At 44.3% G+C, this 22,253-nt stretch overlaps 1 protein-coding gene across 8 annotated transcripts; it reads left to right on the top strand.

The window, feature by feature from the left end:
* Nucleotides 1–1,794: 1,794 nt before the first annotated feature.
* HNRNPC (heterogeneous nuclear ribonucleoprotein C) lies at nt 1,795–21,506 on the top strand. 8 transcript variants are annotated; one of them, XM_083377772.1, is made up of 9 exons: nt 1,795–1,950; nt 5,745–5,770; nt 10,887–11,161; nt 16,058–16,172; nt 16,683–16,730; nt 19,492–19,652; nt 19,973–20,074; nt 20,851–21,008; nt 21,105–21,506. In XM_083377772.1, the coding sequence occupies exons 3-9, from the start codon at nt 10,921–10,923 to the stop codon at nt 21,186–21,188; spliced, it is 909 nt and encodes a 302-aa protein (XP_083233898.1). In that variant the 5' UTR covers nt 1,795–1,950; nt 5,745–5,770; nt 10,887–10,920; the 3' UTR covers nt 21,189–21,506. The 8 variants fall into 8 exon arrangements, with proteins under 8 accessions (XP_083233898.1, XP_083233899.1, XP_083233892.1 ...); XM_083377773.1 differs by having other exon boundaries at nt 16,058–16,133; XM_083377766.1 differs by having other exon boundaries at nt 20,851–21,506.
* Nucleotides 21,507–22,253: the final 747 nt, after the last annotated feature.

Here is a 22,253-nt window from a genome sequence, read left to right on the forward strand (position 1 = left end):
TCTGGGTCTGGGACAATAGGTATAGCTCAATACTGCCCCCTAAAGCCCTGATCAATTAACTCCATACAAAGAGGTATAAATAAAGGAAAATCGGTTTTTGTATTCCTCTCAAATCTTCCCTATAAGAATGTATAAGTGTGAGAGATGGGCACTAAGAGTGGCTGATCGAATAAGAATTGACACCTTTGGACTGTGGTGCTGGTGTAAATTATTGCACACACCATGGACACCCAGATTAGGGGCTCAATTGTGGTCATAACTCTGGCACCCTTGTCTGGTCTATCTTGAAGAAATGCCAACCACATTTAACACACCGTTCAACTTCCTGTTTCTGCAACTATTTGCTATGATGTTTTTTTATTTATTTATTTTAATTCCATTTATATCCCGCCCTTCTCCGAAGACTCAGGGCGGCTTACAGATGTTCCTCCATCTGTTCTGTTTACTCTTTTCATTTCTTCTTTTTTATCGTTGTAGGATGAGACGTGCAGCAAATAAATTTGACAAATAAAATTATTTTATTTTGTACATTATAAAAATATTTTAGCAGAAATCGATGCAATTTTTCAGCACAATCATGTCGTCTGCTCTACTACTGGTGCGTCATATATGTGATGCTATATCAGTGGTGGGATTCAAATACGTGAACAACCAGTTGTGTGTGTGTGTGTGGATGTCACTTCTGGAAGTCTTCTGGGCCTGGGGCTACAAAAAATTAGCTACCAGTTCTGCCGAAGTGGTGCAAACTGGCTGAATCCCACCACTGGGGTATATGCATAATCTTTTGTCATGTTTATGTAGTGTATATTGAGGTGATTACCCTTTTGAGAGCTGAGCGCAATGAAATTTCGTTTTAATGTGTGCCAATTAGTGTACATTTAAAGCAGGGGTCTTCAAACTCGGCCCTTTTGACTCATGGACTTCAACTCCCAGAATTCCTCAGCCAGTGTGCCTGACTGAGGAATTCTGGGAGTTGAAGTCCATGAGTCATAAAACGGCCGAGTTTGAAGACCCATGATTTAAAGTGACAATAACGTTTCTATTCTGTTCCATTCCAATTATTCCATTCCATTCTTATAAAAGGCCTATTTTTCTTCCTTGTAACACAACAACAAGGAGAAAACTGAGGGAGAAATAAAAGAAAACGTGTTTTTTTATTTTTAAACCAGCCAATTAAAATGCGGCTTTGAGCTCTGGGCGAGCATTAATTAGCGGAAGGCGGGGACGCTGCACCCGCGGTTTTTTTTGATAGACGTCAATTGGATTCTAGGAGTGACGCTGCGCGGAGCATTGACCAATGGGCTTGGAGAATTCATTTACGTCATCGCTAAGAGCTACGTCAACACTTCCCCTCTTTGATATGAGACCCCTTTGATATTATTGGTAGTTCGATAGCAGCCTATGACAATGCAGTTAAAATGATTGAAGGGAATTCTATCCATAGATACAGCTAGGATTGGATATGGGTGGGACTAAAAAGAACTGCCGACCAGGGAAATCACTGCAGCTGAGGGAAACAGTTAATATGAGAGTCCCGTGGTCTAATTTCACAGCGAGCTGAGTGACAGCACATATAGCCTATCCTTGTCTTGGAGCCTCCCTCCTTCCTCTTCCCTCCTCTCAGTCTTATCGAACCAGCTTACTTCGTCTTCCCCCAGCCCATCTTCGCTGTGCGCTGATTGACTTGGCGCTTGATCGGTGGCCAATGAGCGCGCCCGGGGTAGAAGACTCACATGCTAAGAGAGCGGACGAGTGGTGAAAAAGAGTGGGCGGAGCTCCCGACAAACCCGGCTGCGCGGCGCAGAGGGCAGGTGGGGCGCCATTTTGTGAGGCGTTCGGAGCGCGAATGAAGCGAGCGTAGCTGTGAAAGGGAGGGAGAAGCGGTGTACGGTTGCAAAATTATACATTTAGATAAGCAAAGCGGCAGCGTGCTGGATCTGGGGCCTCCCGGTGAGTTCGTTGCCTGAAGAAAAACGCCTGAGGGAAGAGTGGCGACGGTTCTTTTTTTTTTTCCCCGCTTGTGGGGGAGGGGAGTTCGCATAATGGTATTGCCCACACGCCCCCTCAGTTTTGGGCCTCCGCGGTGGTTTTTTCCCCTGGCCGGTCTTCTGGACTCGCGCCTCTTCCTCCATTTCCCCCCCCCCCATGCAATTTATTGGTATCGTCCAAGCCGATGAGTATTTGGTTACTTTGGGAGAGACCATTATGCTGGGCACAAAGGACGGGGGGGGTAGAGAAGAAAGACTGCTTTAATGGTTCTCCCATTTTGCGAAAGAGAGGAAAACGTGTGTCCGTCTGCGTGTTTGTGTACGTTATGCGTTTGTGGGGTGGTGAAAAAAAAAATTCGCGTATGGAAGTTATATTGTCTGAAATGTATAAAACGCGTAAGGTGCGCGCGCAGATCCCATTCGCAGGTATGGCTGCTGGATTAGGCAAGGGAACACAGTGTGGATGGTGCCTGGCCTGACTATTATTGGTGTTCAGGGCCGCTTTTATTCATCTAATCCGGATTGACAGTCTAGGAAAACAAGATGCCAAATGCCTCAGCAGGTGGGAACAGCAGCCTGAATCTCAGGAAACTTAAGCACTGACAAATCCAGGTAATCCTCGGATGGGAGACCACCAGGAGATCCCAGGGTTGTAAAACTGACTTAAAAAAAAAAACCTTAGAAGAAGGTAGTGGCAGACAGTCACCATGTTTGTAAAAAAAAACAACCTAGATATTTCTTGGTAAGGCAATATGAATTTATTACCGTTATCAAATTGTGACTTTGGCAGATTTTTTAAAAAAAACACTTACACGCTAAATAGGCTGCAAGGCTGACTTGTGGATGGTAAAATGCCTAAAAGCAATCCGAATTCGTATACCATGTTGTATAGCTATCTAATGTATCTAATGCGTTGGTTGGAGCAATAAAAATAGATACTATTTCATGTATTACTATCCTAGACATTTTAAGGATTTGGCACTTTGGTAATGCATGTTCGTTTTGAAACAAGTGTATTAGCATTTTTAGGAGTATAAATGTATTAAGTGTAAACAAATGCAGTTGCCTTTCCTATGAATTTGCTCCCACTTAACAAAAAATAGTATTTTTTTTTAAAAAAGATAAGTTTTCCATGCTGATTTCTATAAGTGACACAAGCTTCTGAAAGGCCTTTGTATTTTTAGCAAAGGCAAGTTTTCTGAATTACTCAGCTATTTTTTTTTGATAGAAAGGGATTGTGCTGTATTTGCCAACTAAAATGATGCAACTGTTAATGCATTTCTTTGTTGAACTTGTGCTTAATGTTTTAAACTTACCTGATCCAGTTCACACCAGTGTCAGATTTAGGAGGAGGTGTGCAATTTTTTGAAAACCAGTCGACAGGGTGGAATATTTTGCACCCTGCTATTCTGCCGCTTTGCTTGCAGTTAAAGTTTGGGAAGCAGTTTGTATTGCAGGCTTATTGATTAGTCTCATGTTGAAAGCCACAATCCCTTCTTTTTGTTCTTGTTTCATAATAAGACAGTGTCTTGGCAAGAAAGCCATGTCAATACTTTTCAAACTATGGTTGTAGATGGCCCAGATACAAGAATTCTGCTTGTGTTAACACAGCTCTAGGTTACCTTGCTACCAATCCGGTTATGGAAGTTGGAACATAGGAGGTAGAACCATAATGCAATAACCTAAGAACAGTCTGGGTACACTGTGTACAGGTAGTCCTCGGCTTAAAGCCATGCGTTTAGTGACCTATTCAAAGTTGCAACAGCACTGAAAATGTCTTACAGTACAATCATTGCAGCATTTCCATGGTCACATGACCAAAATTTTTACACTTGGCAACTGGCGTATATTTATGATGGTGTCCCAGGGTCGTGTGATCCCCTTTTGCAACCTTCTACAAGCAAAGTCAATGGGGGAAGCCAGATTCACTCTAACTGGGTTACCAATTTGACAACTGCAATGGGTTTTGCCCCATTTTACAACCTTTCTTGCCACATTTGTTAAGTGAATAATTGTAGTTATTAAGTGATTGTTAAGTGAATCTCGCTTCTTCATTGACTTTGCTTGTCAGAAGGTCTCAAAATAGGATCACATGACCGCCGGGACACTGTGACCGTCATAAATATGAACCAATTGGCAAGCATCTGAATTTTCATCCTGTCACCTTGGGGATGCTGAAACTGTTGTAAGTATGAAAATCAGTCCTAAGTCACTTTTCTTAGTGACGTCGTAACTTTGAACGGTCACTAAACAAACTGTTGTAAGTCGAGGACTTCCTGTACACCCTTTTGCAATTTTTGAAGTTACTTTTTTTGCCTAGCTTTCTGTAACCAAAACCTATCTGTCCCAACGGTCAGGAAAGATCCCACTGCCGCACACAACTTGAATTGGTCAACAGCTTGTGTAAGCTGATCTGGAAAAGCTTTTTTGATCCTCTGAGTAGAGACTTAGGTTTACTTACACATTACTCTTTTTTTTCTGATAAATTCCAAAATGGCTTGTTCTTAAAACTTGCACCTTGCTGCATTTGGAATCGCATTGATCATTTGCAAGATAGGCTGTTTCTCCCCCAGAGAAAACAGCACGGAGATGTCAAGGAAAAGCGAAATTAATAATTTAAGTAGGTAAGAATGACAACATAGATACCGTAGGTGACTTCTCTACCCCAATTACCTGGCATTTGAGTGGTTGGTGAGTGGAAAGGTAGATAAAAGGGGGCGGGGTGTGTGTGTGTGTGCACGCTGATATCTGAATTCTAGAAATTTCTATTGCTTGGGACTTTTACCATTGTAATGAGAAGCTAGCAGAAGACCAGTGCTTGCCCTTTTCGTATAGACCTCGTTTCTGTTCCCTTGATTCTATTCTCTCTCTCTCTCTCTCTCTCTCTCTCTCTCTCTCTCTCTCTCTCTCTCTCTCTCTCTCTCTCTCTGTGTGTGTGTGTGTGTGTATATGTAAAAGGTGCACATGCTCAGTTTTCCTCAACTTTGCTTTAGAGATCTGTATGAGCTACCTATCACAAGCTTGCAGGTAACTTTGAAGTCGTCCAGCACGACTCTCATTGGCAACAGAAAGAAATGGCAAGATCAAGGTAGCACTTTAATCACACCTGAGCGGCTGCTGTGAGCTTGGGGTAGCCACATGGGACTAGAAGCTGGTGTTCTGTGGGGTGGGGGAAACTGGGAGATATGGGCAAAGTTTCTGGGGTATCCTGACTCATCCTGTCCCTTCTCCTTTCACAGGGCAGCAAGGAGAAAACCCCCAACCCTTCCTTCACTGGCGCTCAGCTTGTTTTTTGTTTTATTTTTATTTTTTTAAACCCCCTACCCAACCCACTACACGCACACCCTCTCCCACTGTCTCAGTACAAGTTATTTTAATAAAATGGTGCCTTTGTGGCCCAGTGTGGCTTTGCACTCAAGCAAAAAAAAAACTGGATTGAAAAATGTAATTTTGGGAGGGAAAAATCACCTTTTTTTTCCCCCCTGCAGCAGCTGGGTTAGAGGAAGAAACTTTTAGCCTCGTAAGAGCTGGCCTGCCTTAGGCATTTTTAGAATGAAATGGTGTTCAAAAGGGCTTGGATTATTTTCTGCCAGGAACTCTCCTCTGCCAGGTTTTGCCGTAACCGTGGCTGGAATGAGAGCTTGAAAGTGGGGGGGAAAAAGGACAGAAAAAGAAAAAAAAATCGTTATTGACTTTGACCTTTTTACACCTCCCGTTTTTCTAATCTGGGCTATTTTTATTTTTGTTTTTTTACAGTGAGATTTTTTTGATCTTCAGCTACAGTAAGTTATTCCAATTTTTTTCCATTTTTTTCCTGCCTTTCCACTGATTTCCTTTTTATCGTTGTTACTAGTTAACGTATTGATATTATTGCTGCAATAATGGTGGTGACTGTGACTATGATGATGTGTTGCTGATGGTGATGATTTAAAAAAAAAATGCTGATTTTTAACCAGATGAAAATGGAGTTTTTCTGAATGATCCTAACTGACTCTGGGCTTTTAACCCCTTGGGGGGGGAAAACACAAGGTTTTTAAAACTTTTTTTTTTAAAAAAAATGGATTGATCACGTTAACTCTTTTTTTCCCCTCCCTCACTGATCGCCTGGCTGCCAAGAACAGACTGATACCTCTCCAGAATTTACTTGAACAACTCAGGAAGTTCCTACGCTTTTTTTTTAATTTTTTTTTAATTTTTAATTTTTAATATTTTATTTCTATTCGATTTTTCAATTGTTGCTGCACTATATCTGTGGTGCTGATCACTCTCTAGCAGTGATGGCCTCTCCTTGGTCAGATGCCCAATTTGGCCCTTCATGCCCTCTCAGTTCCCATCCTGGTCTTCCCCTCTACACCATCCCTCCCCCTTACAAGCGCCATCATGGATGCCCAGTCTGGAGTAACAGAGGCAGCTACCAGCGGAGCCTTGCATGGAGCAGGGGCATACCCATCTTGGCTGATGGTAAGGGGTTGCGTTGGCTTCATTCCAGGCCATCCCCTCTTAAAGGTCTTGCTTGAAGTGTGAGGGCGCTATTCAAAACCTGGCATTGAAAATATGTAAAATGTCCTTTCGGGAGCATTATGGAACAGCAGGCTGGTAGACTTGTGACTTACAACTCTTAAAAAACCTCTTGGTTTGGTGGTTGTTCAAAGTTACAACCACACTGAAAAAAGTGGCTTACGACCGTTTTTCACGCTTGTGACCATTGCAGCATCCCCGTGGTCGCGTGATCAAAATTCACGCTTCTTGGCAACTGGCATGTATTTATGATAGTTGCATTGTCCTGGGGTCAGGTGATCACCATTTGTAACCTCCCCAGCCAGCTTCTGACAAGTCAATGAGGGATACCAGGTTCACTTAATGATTGCATGATTCACTTAAACTGCAGTGGTTCACTTAACAACTGTGGCAGAAAGGGTCATAAAATGAGGCAGAACTCAACAAGTGCCTTGCTTAGCGACAAATTTTGGGCTCCATTGTGATCGTAAGTTAAGGATTACCTGCAATGTGTAGATCCAGCTGCTAACAGAGATGATTGATCTTGGGAAAAGACAAATATATTGAAGATCAGTGGACTCTAGAACTGGATTAAATGGTCTCCCATTTTTTTTTAAAAAATCATTAGTTCAGAGTTGTTTAGGGTACAAATTTCTTGGAATTTCATAGCACATAGCTATAAAATAATGCAATTGCAGTCCCCGAGATTTTCTAAATACTTGGAAATATTACAAAATGCACTAATTATCTGCTGTAATATACCTAAAGCTAAAAAAGAAGGAAATATAGAAGCAATTAAGGCTCTCAATTTGGGAAGTTGTGTAATAAACAATAAATGTAATGTTAACCAATATACTGTGGGAAATGTGATAGACTTGCTAGTTTCAGAATGCAAGAAATCTATAATGTAATACAAGGTTCCAAACTTGGCAATGTTAAAACTTGTGGGATTCAACTCCCAGAATTCCTCAGCCAGACATGCTGGCTAGTGAATTCTGGGAGTTGAAGTCCACAAGTCTTAATGTTGCCAAATTTGGAAACCCCTGACGTAAAAAACAAAATTCTATAGGAACTCCGTGGATGCTCTGACTAGTCACAAACAGTGAATCAGTTATGCTTGTCCTTTCTTTGGGAAAGACATCTTAAAATGTTATAATCTTAACAATAGGACATTATTGGAAGATCAGGTAGATTATTTCTAAATGGGCCTATATCTTTTCCATCATCTTCATTGACCAGTGGTAGAGGCTTTTTAGCATAAGGGGTACTTGTTAACAATTTCTGTAATAAACCTGCAAAACATTTAGCTTCTAATACTGTTTTCATGGATTCAGTTTTACAATAGTTGGGGGATTACTACTACTTTCTTGGACAAATGGAATCCCAGTGACTAGCTGCTTAAAAGTTTTGCTTAGTGGCCAAACTCATTTGCTCTGTATCTTGTGAAGAGAGGCTGCAGAAAATGGGTTTTTTTATTTTTGAGAAGTTAAAACTTCTTTGGGAAGTTAAACAGAAGGTCTATATCATCCCAGAATGTAGTATTTAAATTAAAGGGTTTAAACTATAGGAAGGCAGATTCTGATATTTTTTTTAATTCCATTTGTATTCTCCGAAGACTCAGGGCGGCTTACAAGCTTAGCAGTGGCCTTCATTCTATGTATATGCCTGCTTATTAGGGCTTTCACACACCCCCTCAAGCGGTATTATTACAAAGTCAGCTTATTGCCCCCAACAATCTGGGTCCTCATTTTACCTACCTCGGAAGGATGGAAGGCTGAGTCAACCTTGAGCCTGGTGGGATGCGAACCTGCACTAATTGCAGGCAGCTGGTGTTACTTAGGGAGGCATTAGCCCACTGCTCCACCAAGGCTCTTGAACGTATTAACAGATTGGCATGTTCAGCATTGTCATGTATGGGGACAGAAATTACCTGTTATTTTTTCCCCATTCAAAATGTTTGGCTCCCTGAGCAGAATTTCTTGTCTCTTGTGTATAGAGAGTCTACATCAGCCACTGGACATCTATAAAGTAGTCACTCTTCCCTAAGTCTGATCTACTCTACAATCTTCAGTAAAACCTGGAGGTGGAACTGCCACATAGGTCTCCTTGAAGTCCTAGAGAAAAGGCAAGAGGTAGACCCCACAAATAAAATAATGCGAAAAGACTTTTCCCCATAAAGAAACAGTTCCCACCACTTGAGGTTGCCTAGGATTTTAATTCATCTTACAGATTTTTGCCAGGCTGACCCAAGGCTTAGCTAAATTTGCAGTGAGGCCTGCTTTGAAGGAAGAGGTGGGTTTCTCTTTCCTACCTCAATTAGAATTCCGGCAGAAATGAAAATAACATTCCACCTGTGCCTTTGCAGAAACTGAAGAGAAATACAGGTTTTTTTGTTGTTTTTTTTAACAGAAGAAGGGAGGTGTAGTTTTCATTGGAGGGATGAGAACGTGGTTTCTTTGAAGCACAAGATACGGAGTGGAGGAGAGAGGCCTTAAGTGGATTTATTTAATCCTGTCTACATATGGGTAAAATCAAAGCTGTGGTTCAATGTTTAGGAATAAGTCAGTAAGAGGCAGCAAAGAGAAAAGAGCCTAAATGAAAATGCTGGCAACGAAAGTTCTTCCTACTTTTAATCTTGTTTCACTTGTCCTTGGTGCTCTTGATCTTAGGTCCTGTGGTGTACACGTGCATTAAATGTGCCTCTGTCCACTCCATCTGGATAGATAGCTGTGTGTGCTCATTAGCTGGGACCAAGAGTTGGGACCGGCAGAGAATGTGCAGTCCTCTGGGAACTTGGTTGCAGAAAAAGGTTGGCGACCTCAGCAACCAAAGCCGAGCCTTCCATCCTCCACTTTGTCCTGCCCTTAAAAGTTGAGAGTCTTGGCAAACCGATGCTGCCTTTGCATTTTATTGTCGATTCTGTCCTATAAGCCAGAGGTCCCTAACCTTTCGGGCAGCAGGGACCGGTTCCGTGGAGAGGTTTTTCCGTGGACTGTAGGGGGCTTGGTTTTGTGTGCTGCTTGCATCCCGCGGATGAGGCTTTTTTTGTTTGTGCGGACCGGTTGCTGGCATGCCGCAGCCCTGTACTGGTCCGCAGGCCAGGGGTTGGGGACCACTGCTGTAAGCAGCTTGAGGGGAAAGGGAATACAATATATGGATAAAGAAAGTGCCTCTCTAGGCCCTTGCCAAAATTAGACTGCAACCAGATATGCCTCCCCTGAGGTTGCACAAGAGTGAAGTTCCAGCAGTCATTTGCTTGGGTGGCTTCCCAAAATCCTATAAAATACCTTCTTTCCCGTTAGTGCATAAAAGGGACGTACAGGTATTTGAATTCCAAAACAAGAAGGTACTTGTCTTTGGATCCGCACAGTCTTGTCAGCGGCACCTTAAAGAGGCCGCTCGCTTTTTCTGATCTTCACAGCTCCTGCACGTAACCAGAAGCCAAAGCTTTCAAAGTGCAACTATGGACGTGACAGTGAACATGGCCGTGTACAAAGCAACCAGAACACAAGTGCAGCACCCTCCTGACACATAGCCTAAATCTGTGGACAGAAACTTGCGATAATTAGCTCCTGCGTGTAAATCTTCCCTAATTTGGATTTGGATTGCACTCTTTTTAGAATTCCTGGCAAAATGTCCTTCCTTCCATTGAAGATGGAGGTTAGAACGTGCCGCCCTGAAGATGTTAGGCACACTTCATTTATAGATTCATCTCAATTTTAAGAAGAAATCAGGGAAGATTGACCCTTGATAATAAGGAGTACTTAATTGCTTCTGAACTGAACTCTGCTGGGCTTCTTGCATTCATCTTACCTACGCCATTGCTTGTATTGACAAAAGCATATATTAAAATGGCAGATTGTGTTTTCCTGACAATGCTGCTGGGAGCAGATCTAAGGTAGGAGTAAAGTTGGCATTGTTTAAAAGATGCTTGATGCTGGAAAAAAAATGGAAATGAAAGCAGTTTGAGCTGACTTGTGCTGAAGGCCATTGCATCTTTTTAGACAAAATTATTTTCGTCTGTCCGATTCTCATGCATCTGTTTTCGGAGCTAGTGGACTATGGTAGGCTAATGGTAAAAAATATCTCCCTTTTCCTTAATTCTCTTAATTTTTGTTTTTCAGGAAAGTTTTTTTTTCTCTCTCCAAGTGTTGTTAACGTGTTTTTTTTAATTTATTGCCGAAATATCCCTAGGAGGATGAATCTTGAGGTTTCCCAGTATGCCTCACGCTGGTAGCTTTTCATTCTGAGAAAGTGGTACTTGGCAGATGAACGCCCCCCAAAAGATGTTTGCATTTGTACTTTTCTTTGCAGTTGGTTATACATGTGAAAGCTGTGAAATCCTGACTGTCGTTTTCCTTTTGCTGACCATCTTTTTCTCCCTTTGCCTGGCCGGGGCAGCAAGGTTAGCGTTTTCTGCTCTCGTGGGCGAGCTATGGCCAGCAACGTCACCAACAAGACAGATCCCCGTTCCCTAAATTCCCGTGTCTTCATCGGAAACCTCAATACCCTCGTGGTCAAGAAATCTGACGTGGAAGCCATCTTCTCCAAGTACGGCAAGATTGTGGGTTGCTCCGTGCACAAGGGCTTTGCGTTTGTGCAGTATGTGAATGAGCGCAACGCCCGCTCTGCAGTAGCGGGAGAGGATGGCAGGATGATAGCCGGCCAGGTTCTTGGTAAGTAGCCGACTTCCCAGGTTGGCTCTTCTGTTCTTCATCCCAGTGAAATTGCTGGTGCGGTTCTTTTAGCCAAGGGGTAGGCAACCTCAGCTCTTTTATGACTCGTGGACTTCAACTCCCAGAATTCCCGAGTCAGCGTAGAGGTTGCCTACCCCTGTTCTAGCCTTTCCCTTTTGCCTTGTTCAACAGCCCAGCTGTTCCCTGTGTAAACAACATATATTGCAGCCTTTTTTTCCCCCCTGTTAACGAGATTTCTGGTATTGTAGGAATAGAAAATGGTGAGTGAAAAAAAAGGTGCAAGCAGTTAAATTAAATATTGGAGAGGGGAGTAGTTTCAACCGTCCTACGGAGTAGATTTCTGATCTGATCGGGCTGACAAACCAGACACAGAAAGCAGATTTGACGATGCAGGACTCTTTATCTAAACGGAGATATTATTCTTGGCCTGTCTTTGTCTTGATCTGGAGGACAAGAGGGTAAATTCAAAGAACGGGCAGTGTTCTACTTTGATTTACATCTTTCCTGGAAACAGAGAAAAGCACGCACATACGGCTTTTTTTTTTAAAGGTCTTGCTTCACTGAGACACGCTTAAGAACGGTGGACTTTGTCTGAAACCAAATTACTAAAATCTCATCACCACCAGAACACAGATTAATTCCTTGCCTGGCTATTTATCGTTCCGCAAAATAAGCCCACAAGTAGCTCACAGGTGTTTTCAGATCATCTGGCCTGCCACGTTTGACATATTTAAAAAAAAAAAATAAAAAAGTTGGAAACAGAGAAGAAATTCATGGTTTTCCCCCCTTTCAAGAAAAACTCCCTCCCCACTTCCCAACAGTTGTTGGGACTTATTAATGTCAGATACAAAAACATACTCTAGTTCAGACATGCTCAAGCCTTGCTGAAGAGGATTTTTTTTCCCCCATTCTTTTCAGAAGACAACATTGTTTTTCCTGCCAGCAGAAGACAATATTGCTGTTATTTTTCCCTGCTCAATATCCCAACACCTCCCTCCCCCCCCCAGGAAGGTTTTTAAGCCTATTTTCTCACCACCTGCTTGGCCAGTTGCTTCTGAAAGATGATAGACATAACATTCAGAGGCTCATTTGACCTCCTGTTTTCTTCAGCGACAAAGGGCGTTTTCTATGTAAACTGAGCCTCTAAATATTGTGTTTACTAGCACGCTACACAGCAGATCCTCCTCCTGCTAAGTAAGCAGGTCTTTCAGCCCCAAACTGCCCTTGCTTTTTATGTGATAAGCCATAGCTTGCAAGAAAGTACGGCTAGTGCTCGACTTACGACCATAATTGAGCCGGAACTTCTGTTGTTAAGTGAGACATTTGTTGTTAAATGAGTTTTGCCTCATTTTACAATCTTGCCAACTGTTGTTAATTGAACAGTTAAACCGGAGGCGTCAAAACTGGCAGGCCGGAGGCGTCACCCGGAAGCTGTGCCTACCCCAGCTCCAGCAACGGGGGGGGGGGGGGTTTGTGATACATCGCAACATGTCACGCGAGTTTGAGGCCCCTGAGTTAAATTGTTAAGTGATGCACTGCAGTTATTAAGTCAGCTACGTGGTTGTTAAGTGAATCTGGCTTCCCCATTGACTTTGCTGGTTGCCAAAGGGGGATCACATGACCCAAGGGACACTGCAAGCGTCCTAAGTCTGAGTCAGTTACCAAGCGTTGGAATTTTGATCATGTGACCACGGGGATGCCGCAACGCTTGTGTGACAAAACAAGTCATGAGTCACTTTTTTCATTGCCGTTGTAACTTGGAATGGTCACTAAGTGAACTGTTGTACATTGAGGACTACCTGTATTTGTTTCTCCGCTCCATGACTGCTTTCGGATGGCAGACCTGTCGGCCTGTATAGCTTCCAGATGGTTCACCTCTCGGCTCCCATTTTAGGCAGCGTGTCAAGGATATGAACTGGGTGCCGTGCCTCCACACGGAAGGAGATGTTTGCAGGCCTGCTGCTAGGCGCTGTGTTAGGAAGATGTTAGGCGCTCTCTTCATTGGATGCCAGACTTAGATGAGCCATGGTTGCACAGTGGTTAGAAGGCAGTACCGCAGGCTAATTCACTGCTGACTTCTGGGAGTTCCGATTCTGACCGGCTCAAGGTTGACTCGGCCTTCCATCCTTCTGAGGTGGATAACGTGAGGACCCAGATTGTTGGGGGGCAATACGCGGACTCTGTAAAACCGCTTAGACAGGCCTGTAAAGCTCTTATGAAGCGGTATATAAGTCTTAAGTACTAGTGCTACTTTAATTTGGATTAGAATCTGTGGCCTCCAAGGCTTTCCCAGTTCTTAAAAATTTACAAACGTTTTAGATAACGAGAATGACAAGAGTTGGAAGGGATACTGGAGGTCTTCTAGTCCAACCCCTTGCTCAGTCGGGAGACCTTATACCATGTTGAGACAAATGGCTGTCCAGTCTCTTCTTAAAAGCCTCCAATGTTGGAACACCCACAACTTCTGGAGGCAAGTCGTTCCACTGATTGTTCTGTCAGAGAATTCCTCCTTAGTTTAAGGTTGGGTCTCTCCTTGTTGAGTTTCCATTCACTACTTCTGTTCCCGCCTTCATATAAAGCAACGCTGATCTAATTTACTGATGATACAAGGCCGAGAGTAGTGTGATTAAATTCAGAAAGGAACATGCTTGAAACACTAAGTCAAAATCACACGTAGATTTGGGAAGAGCAGTTCATTGTATACATGGAAAAAAGTTCTAGGCATCTGTTGGATGATAATATGCTGAATAAGAGACAATAATGTGGTTGCTTCAGCATTAACATAAATAGGTTGCCTTAGGAAAAGATTGCTGTCCAGATCAGGAAAAGTACAGTTTTGGCCTGTTCAGTTCTGGGCAGAGTATATTTGAAGTTTTGCCTTTAGATCAAGGCTCTATAATTTAAGAAGAGTAGTGGCCACTTAACATAATGTTTTGAAAAGCTGGAATTGTTTTGCTGGGATTGAAGCATGGAGTACAAGGGTAACTTCCAATATTTGAAAGGTAGTCAGGCAGAAGATGATGTTGTTAGTTGCAAAGTCGTGTCCGACCCATCGTGACCCCATGGACAACGTTCCTCCAGGCCTTCCTCTCCTCTACCATCTTCTGGAGTCCATTTAAGTTCGCGCCTCCTGCTTCAGTGACTCCATCCAGCCACCTGATTCTCTGTCGTCCCCTTCTTCTCTTGCCCTCAACCTTTCCCAGCATTAGGCTCTTCTCCAGCGAGTCCTTCCTTCTCATTAGGTGGCCAAAGTATTTGAGATTCAACTTCAGGATCTGGCCTTCTAAAGAGCAGTCAGGGTTGATCTCCTCTAGGACTGACCGGTTTGATCACCTTGCAGTCCAAGGGACTCGCAGGAGTCTTCTCCAGCACCATAGTTCAAAGGCCTCGATTCTTTGGCGCTCAGCCTTTCTTATGGTCCAGCTTTCACTGCCATACATTGCAACTGGGGAGACCATAGCCTTGACTATACGCACTTTTGTTGACAGGGTGATGTGTCTGCTTTTTAGCATGCTGTATAGATTTGCCATGGCTTTCCTCCCCAGGAGCAAGCGTCTTTTAATTTCTTGGCTACAGTCCGCATCTGCAGTGATCTTGGAGCCCAGAAAAATAAAATCTGTCATTACCTTCATTTCTTCCCCATCTATTTGCCAGGAATTGAGAGGGCCGGATGCCATGATCTTGGTTTTCTTAATGTTCAGTTTCAACCCAACTTTTGCACTCTCCTTCATCACTCGCAACAAGAGGCTCTTTAGTTCTTCTTCACTTTCTGCCATTAGAGTGGTATCATATGCGTATCTTAGGTTGTTGATATAGGCAGAAGTTAGAGCCAAGTTATTCTCAGCACAAGAACAATGCAAATGGAAAGCATATTTGGACTAAACCTTAAAGTATACAACAGCGCCGTTTAAAAGTGGAGCAGAGTCCCGTAGAAGTGGGTGGACTTTTGTGAGACCAGTCTGAAGCTGCCATAGCTAAAGATGAAGCAGGCATGTGATGCAGGGAGGACAAAAAAAACCCCCAAAACACACCAGGAATCTTGTTCAGAAGATCCCCTCCGGGAGCTAAGGAAACATGGGAAATATGTCACCAGACAAAGGAAGTTTGTCTGAAATCCCATCAACAGCTCCCAGATGTGTAAAACAAGGCAAGAGTAGCTGCCAGTGTGGGCGAATCAACAACGTAGGGCCTGTCGGAGATAAAAGGGGTCTTGAAGCCCACCCACTCCTTTGCATTCAGAGCTTCCATCCCCCTAGTTAGTGGCTGGCAGCCTAGTTAAGAAGCACTTAAGTGTGAACGGATGTGTGGGCTGCCTGTGTGGGCTGGCGTGAGAAAGAACCAAATGCACAGTGTAACAAATGACGTTTTGCTGTTACTTGAAATTCCCTGGGGGAATGAATGCATTCTGTGTACTCCAAAGAACAGATTGCGCCTCGGTGTTTGAAAGTGATTTGAGTGTCCCTCTCGATATTTCCCAGCCATTGATCAAGGCTGTGTGTTGTCTACTCTAGCCTTGCCTATCTGGAGAACCCAGGTAGGAAGCAAGGGGGGGAGGGGCTTACAAGACCTGCATGCCTTGACAGGCTGTATGAATGAGTGACCGTAAACTGAATACTTGAGAGCGTGCCTAACACTTTCCTTTTCCAGATACTATAAGAAAAGGCAGCTGGTAGATATCAATACGTTCGGCCAGCCGTCTCCAGTTGTGTAACCTTAATCTCCCAGATTCCTCGGCCATTGTCTAGGGGCTTCTGGGAAAAGAGTGTTCTCCTTGGGCGAGAAAAGCTGCATTGCCTGGTACGGCAGAACATCAGTCTCTCCCAAGAGCCTGTGGAGATCCTCCGGTTTCAAACTGAGATTCTGTGTCTTGTTCAGATATTAATCTGGCTGCGGAGCCGAAGTTGAACCGGGGTAAAGCTGGGGTGAAGAGATCGGCCACAGAGATGTACGGGTCAGTAGCCGCACCACCTTCTCCGTCCCCTCTAGTCAGGTTGGGACCCTTACGTTTTCATTATTTTTAACTTCACTTTTTTCTTTCCTTTTTCTTTTAAAAATTTCTCTGGTTTGGAATGGGCCCTGGAGTGAGCAGTTGGGTGCAAGATGCTGGGTGCAAGATGCAACATCTGACTATGTTTGTAGATGGGGTGTGCGTGTGCGTGTGCGCGTGTCCGCAATCCGTGTGACTGTAAGAAACTGCAGTGTGACTTTGATGTATTTGGGCTGATAAAACTGTTGGATCACAGTGCCAAGCAGCAGATGGCTTTTTGAAGTAAGGGGTGGGGGTGGAAGGGGGAATTGGGTGGGACCCTGCTTGCTTTCACTTTTGCATTGTGACTAAACTCTTTCACTTTTGCTATATTGGGCTGTGAGCAGACTCCTCCTGCTGATAAGTTTAACTTTAAAGGATTGTCTGTGATTTCCCCAGCCCTTCGGAAGTGGGGGCTGGGGTACCCAGCCTCCCTTAGACCTGACCGTGTGTGTTCCATGCTTTGTCTTTCAGGTCTTCATTTGACCTTGATTATGACTTCCAGCGTGACTATTATGACAGGTATGTGGTGTCAAGTTGCTCTGCTCTGTTTTGTTTTGTTTTTTAAAACTCTGGTGGGTCCACACAGCTCTGAATTGAGATCAGAGCCATAGGAACAAAAATCTTAGGGCTCCATTTACCCCCCCCCCCAATCCCAAAGCCTTCAGTGTGGCTCCCAGAAAACTCCCATTGTGGTTGTTGCCCAATTGCACAGGAACCCTAAAAATGTGTGTGTGTGTATGTGAGAGAGAGAGAGAGAGAGAGAGACAGCGCGACAGATTGAGAGATTTATCAAACACATGACTGGAGAATAGAAATACTGTATTCAATTTTAATTAAAAGTTCATTAGATTTTATCTTAGCCCCACAAAATTGTTGTGTTTTTTTGCATTAATACATAACTTCAGGACACAACTCGAAAGAAAGGCTAGATGCAGTTCTTTGCCATATATATATATATATATATATATATATATATATATATATATATATATATATATATATATATATATATATATATATATATATATATATATATATATATATTGCGCTTCTGACGGGCAATCATACCATCTTTTCAACATTCCTACTAAAGAGCGGTATGATGTCCCCCCTGTTTCTAGAGATCGATGTGTATAGCTCATTCTCAGAAGTGTAATTTTTGCCCATTGAGCCATAGCAAGTGTTGTGGCCACTGCCAAAGCTGCAGAGGTGGGAGGGGAGGAAGAAGATGGAGGCAGTGCTTCAAAGGGATGGGTCCTTGGTAGTCCAGGGATAGGCAACCTTGGCTCTTTTATGACTCGTGGACTTCCAACTCCCAGAATTCCCGAGCCAGCATGGGAGTCATAAAAGAGCCAAGGTTGCCTACCCCTGCCCTCCTAGTGAGATGTCTGAAATGCTGAATTTCCTGCAGATTCAGCCAAAGGGAAAAGGCGGAGAAAGAACCACAGCTTTGAGGGAGGATAGAAATTTAGCGATGAAGTTCTTTTTCTGCTGACATCTTCAGATAGGTTTGAACATCTAGAGCAGGGGTGTCAAACTGCCGGCCTCATGGGCCGGAAGCCGCACCCACCCCATTACTTGCAGTGGCAAAACTGTCCCAATACGTTTGCACGAGGTCACGGTGTTTGACGTGTCTGATCTAGAGAGATTTGTTGGGATAGATCATTCTGAGTCAGTAGACAGTCTCAGTTGGCACACTTCAGTTTTGTTGTGTTATCAAACCATTCTCCGGAGTGCATAGCTAAAAGTCTACGGAGACACTCAAGTCATCCTAGGTCAGGGGTAGGCAACCTTGGCTCTTTTATGACTCATGGACTTCAAGTCCCAGAATTCCCGAGTCAGCTATGTTGACTCAGGAATTCTGGGAGTTGAAGTCCATGAGTCATAAAAGAGCCGAGGTTGCCTACCCCTGACCTAGGTCATGGATCTCCCACAGGTGCTTTTTCAGGAGGCAACTGGACTTTCTTTGTTTTTCCTTGAAGACATTTGCTTCTCATTCAAGAAGCTGCTTCAGCTCTCTGGGGTCTGCTGGGTTTGAGGCAGAGAAGTTTCCTTTTTATTTTATTTATTTTATTTTATTTTATTTTATTATTTTATTTTATTTTATTTTATTTTATTTTATTTTATTTTATTTTATTTTATTTTTCACAGTTCCTTTAATATACCACAAAGTAACCAATGAAATATAAACATTTTTTCAAGTATTGTAACATTTGTTATATCAGTAATGCTGTAGGTATTATATATCGCCATACATAAATACATACACGTAAGTTTGGGTGCTACTCGTCCATTTCCCCTTTCACTGTATCCACCCTCCTCTCTCTCTCTCTTCCCTCCTCTCTACTTTCTTTCTCCCTTTCTCCTTTCTTTCCTACTTCCCTCTTCTTCCTCTCCTCTCCTCTTTCCCTCACCACTCCCCTCCCGTTTCTCCCCACTTCTCCTCCTGGCAGAGAAGTTTCCTGAGGCATTGCACATACACCCCCTCCCAGTGAAATGTTGCTGTAGAACAGAAGTTTAGAACTAAGGTCCCTGATGGTGGGCATGCCTGCTCCCAAAACCTTAGGTTCAAACTCTAGACCCAATTCATCAGATTCTAATTTATAAAACGACACAGGGAAATTGTTGGAACACAAGCATATTCATTCCACTTAATTCATTAAATGTAAACTTAACGCTCTCATCTTCTTTCCTTTGTTAAGACTCCTCCATTTACTTTGTATCGTGTATCCAGGCGTGCCCCTTAACTCCCAAACTTTTAGATCGATGGAATTAAATCTCCGGAATCCCTTGTCTTCCAAACTTAGGAAGAAAACGGGTAGCCGATTTAAGAGAAGATTTTGATTAAATGTTTTGGGAGGGAAGGAAGAGGTATAAGAGCAGAGTTTAAGGTATAATAAGAGCTCCATCTCTGGAGGTTTTTAAGAAGAGACTGGACAGTCACCTGTCTGAAATGGTACAGGGTCTCCTGCTTGGGCAGGGGGTTGGACTAGAAGACCTCCAAGGTCCCCTTCCGGCTCTTAATTTTGTTTCTACAATAGTTCTGATCGCCACCTTTAGGCAATGGATATATTTCTGAGGTGTGGGTACTACAGAAAGAGCCGTGCTGTTTTGAAAGCAGCACATAATGCCCTCAATGAGCTTATCTAATTAAAAGAAGGTATTTTTAGAAACCTGAGAAGAGATTTGCATGTGATGCAGGTTGGTGGATTTGCAAAGCGGTTTTGAAGCTAAATTTCTACCCCCTCCTTTTTTTTTTTTTTTTTTTGGATTCTCCTAGGATGTACAGCTACCAAGCACGAGTGCCCCCTCCGCCCCCCATTGCCAGGGCGGTGGTCCCTTCCAAACGCCAGCGGGTTTCTGGCAATACCTCTCGTAGAGGAAAGAGCGGATTCAACTCGAAGAGCGGGCAGCGGGGATCGTCCTCCAAATCTGGAAAATGTAGGTGTCGGACGTTGAGCAGGGCCTGTAGCAAACGTGACCTGTGTGTGTGTGTGCGTGCGTGGGAGGGGGGATTTTGTGTATTATTTAAATTGGGTTATTCGAAAATCTGCCTCTCCTCAGTTTGAATCTGGCTGCCGCCGTGCTGAAACGTTCTGCAATGCCTCTTTGACAAGGGAGGGTGGTTTTTAGTAAAAAAAAAAAAAAGTGGTGGGGGGAAAAAAGTTTTTTTATCTCCCTTTTATACGTTTCCTTGAGTATTTTCATGCTTACGAATACCCCAGGGTGCTGAAAGTTGGCGTTTTCCTTCTGTATTGCAGTGAAAGGAGATGACTTGCAAGCCATTAAGAAGGAACTGACCCAGATTAAGCAGAAAGTGGATTCTCTGCTGGAAAGCCTGGAGAAGATAGAGAAGGATCAAAGTGAGTGTGTGTGGGGAAAGGCGGGAGGGGAGAGATAAAACTGTCTGGAGAGCTGCGTGGGATGCGTGCCAGGAAACGTGGCCTGAAAGATTGGCGTAGAGGGAGAAAGAGATTGGGGAATCACAAAAATTCGTGTTTGGATGTGGACAAGTTTACGTCAGAAAGGGGCCAGCAGACAGGTGGAATTTGGGACCTCTTATAGGTACCTGGTGGGCTTCTCTGTTTACAATAGGGCAGGGGTAGGCAAAACCTTGGCTCTTTTATGACTCGTGGACTTCAACTCCCTGAGCCAGCGTGGCAACCTCTCCATTTCTCCTCAGCATGGCTGGCTCAGGAATTCTGGGAGTTGAAGTCCACGAGTCGTAAAAGAGCCAAGGTTTTGCCTACCCACTGCGATAGGGCTTTTCGTGCTGTAATACTTAAGAATCCTTCCCGTTAACCTCTTCCGGTCTCCCAAGATAATTCTTAACCCCAACTTTTGTCGGAGGACCTGCCTCCCTGGCATCTTCCGTGCACGAAGGAAAAGCTTTCCACCGCAGCTTTTCAAGCAGAGCGAACTGCGGAAGCTGCTATTTTCCCCCCAAAGCATTGCTAACTATTGGCCCGGTTTTTTTGTGGGATGGTTTGGATCGTCTTTCGTAACGGTTAAACCCTTCCTCCGCCCCCCCCTTTGGCGTTTCCAGCGCTAGGAAATAGGCAAGGAGGCCCAAACGGTGGTGAAGCCGAATCCGTCCAGCGTTCTGATTTTCTGCCACCCCCTCCCCTCCCCTCCCCAGAACTGAAGAACGACAAGTCGGAGGAAGAGCAGAGCACCACCTCGACTAAGAAAGAAGAGAGCAATGTGAAGATGGAGTCTGAGGCTGGGGCCGACGACTCCGCCGAGGAAGGGGACCTGCTGGACGATGATGACAACGAAGACCGGGGAGACGACCAGGTACGAAGCTGGAGGAAGCAGAGAGCCTCGAGTGAGGATGGCGGCTCTCCCGGTTCGCTAACTCGGCTCTTCTGCCTGTCCCCTTCTCTCTCTCAGTTGGAGTCCATCAAGGGCGACGACAAGGAGCCGGAAGAAGGGGAAGACGACAGAGACAGTGCCAATGGCGAAGATGACTCCTAAGACCCCCGGCATACTTTTCCTCTCTGCTCTTTGGCCCACGCGGCGTTCTTCTGATTGAGCCTCGCGCAGCCCCCCGGGTCTCTCCTCTTTCTCCCCCCATTTGCTGGCTGCTTCCTCACTGCCCTCCTTCCCCCTTTGCCAGCCCTGTGTGTTTTACGATGTTGTGTCTTCTGTTGCATCTGCCCTCCTCCTTCTTTTTTCCACCTCCTTCCCCTTCATCGGCTCCTCTAGTTCCGTTTCAATCCCTTGTAATTTTTCCTCTTTTAATTTTGATACCTCTTTATTGACTTAACAATAAAAAAAGACGTATTGTTTTTAGACGGCTCGTTTGATGTGCGTTGGTGAGAGTGGAGTCTGGGCTGAGGCGGGGGGGGGGGAAGTGCTTTGTCCTTAGCAGGTATTATTTCGGCAAGTGTTTTCATTTATGTATTAAACACATGGCTTCCCCCCTCTTATAGATAAAGGTAAAGGTTCCCCCGCACATGCGTGCTACTCGTTTCCAACTCTAGGGGCCCGTGCTCCTCTCCGTTTCAAAGCTGAAGAGCCAGTGCTTGTCCGAGGACGTCTCCGTGGTCACGTGGCTGGCATGACTAGATGTCAAAGGCGCACGGAACGCTGTTACCTTCCCACTGTAGTGGTCCCTATTTTTCTACTTGCATTTTTACGTGCTTTTGAACTGCTAGGTTGGCAGAAGCTGGGACGAGTAACGCGCTTGCTCTGTTACGCGGCACTCGGGATTCGACCTGCCAAACTGCCGACCTTCTGATCGACAAGCTCAGCGTCCTAACCCACTGAGCCACCGCGTCCCTTTGCTTTTATAGATAGATAACCTCTATTGCCGTTTCTTTGCTGTGGGCACAACTGGCACACATTAAGAACGAAGTTCCGTTGCCTGCTCTCAAAAGTGTACACACAGATAACACACACGTGAACATGCTATCCAGGGATGGCGAACCTTTCAGGGACCGAGTGCCCAAACTGCAACCCAAAACCCACTTATGTATCGTCGGGGGCTGGTTTGGCGTGGCCCATTGGGTGGGCGTGGCTGCAATGGTAACGGTGTTC

The sequence above is a fragment of the Vipera ursinii genome (assembly GCF_947247035.1).
Source record: "Vipera ursinii genome assembly, chromosome: Z".
In the NCBI taxonomy this organism is placed as follows: domain Eukaryota; kingdom Metazoa; phylum Chordata; class Lepidosauria; order Squamata; family Viperidae; genus Vipera; species Vipera ursinii.

Coding starts and splice junctions, on each gene's coding strand:
- HNRNPC (XM_083377766.1), top strand. CDS start 10,921: ATGGCCAGCAACGTCACCAACAAGACAGATCCCCGTTCCCTAAATTCC. Junction 16,731..19,491: donor CAGCGTGACTATTATGACAG/GTATGTGGTGTC, acceptor GGATTCTCCTAG/GATGTACAGCTACCAAGCAC. Junction 19,653..19,972: donor GTCCTCCAAATCTGGAAAAT/GTAGGTGTCGGA, acceptor TCTGTATTGCAG/TGAAAGGAGATGACTTGCAA.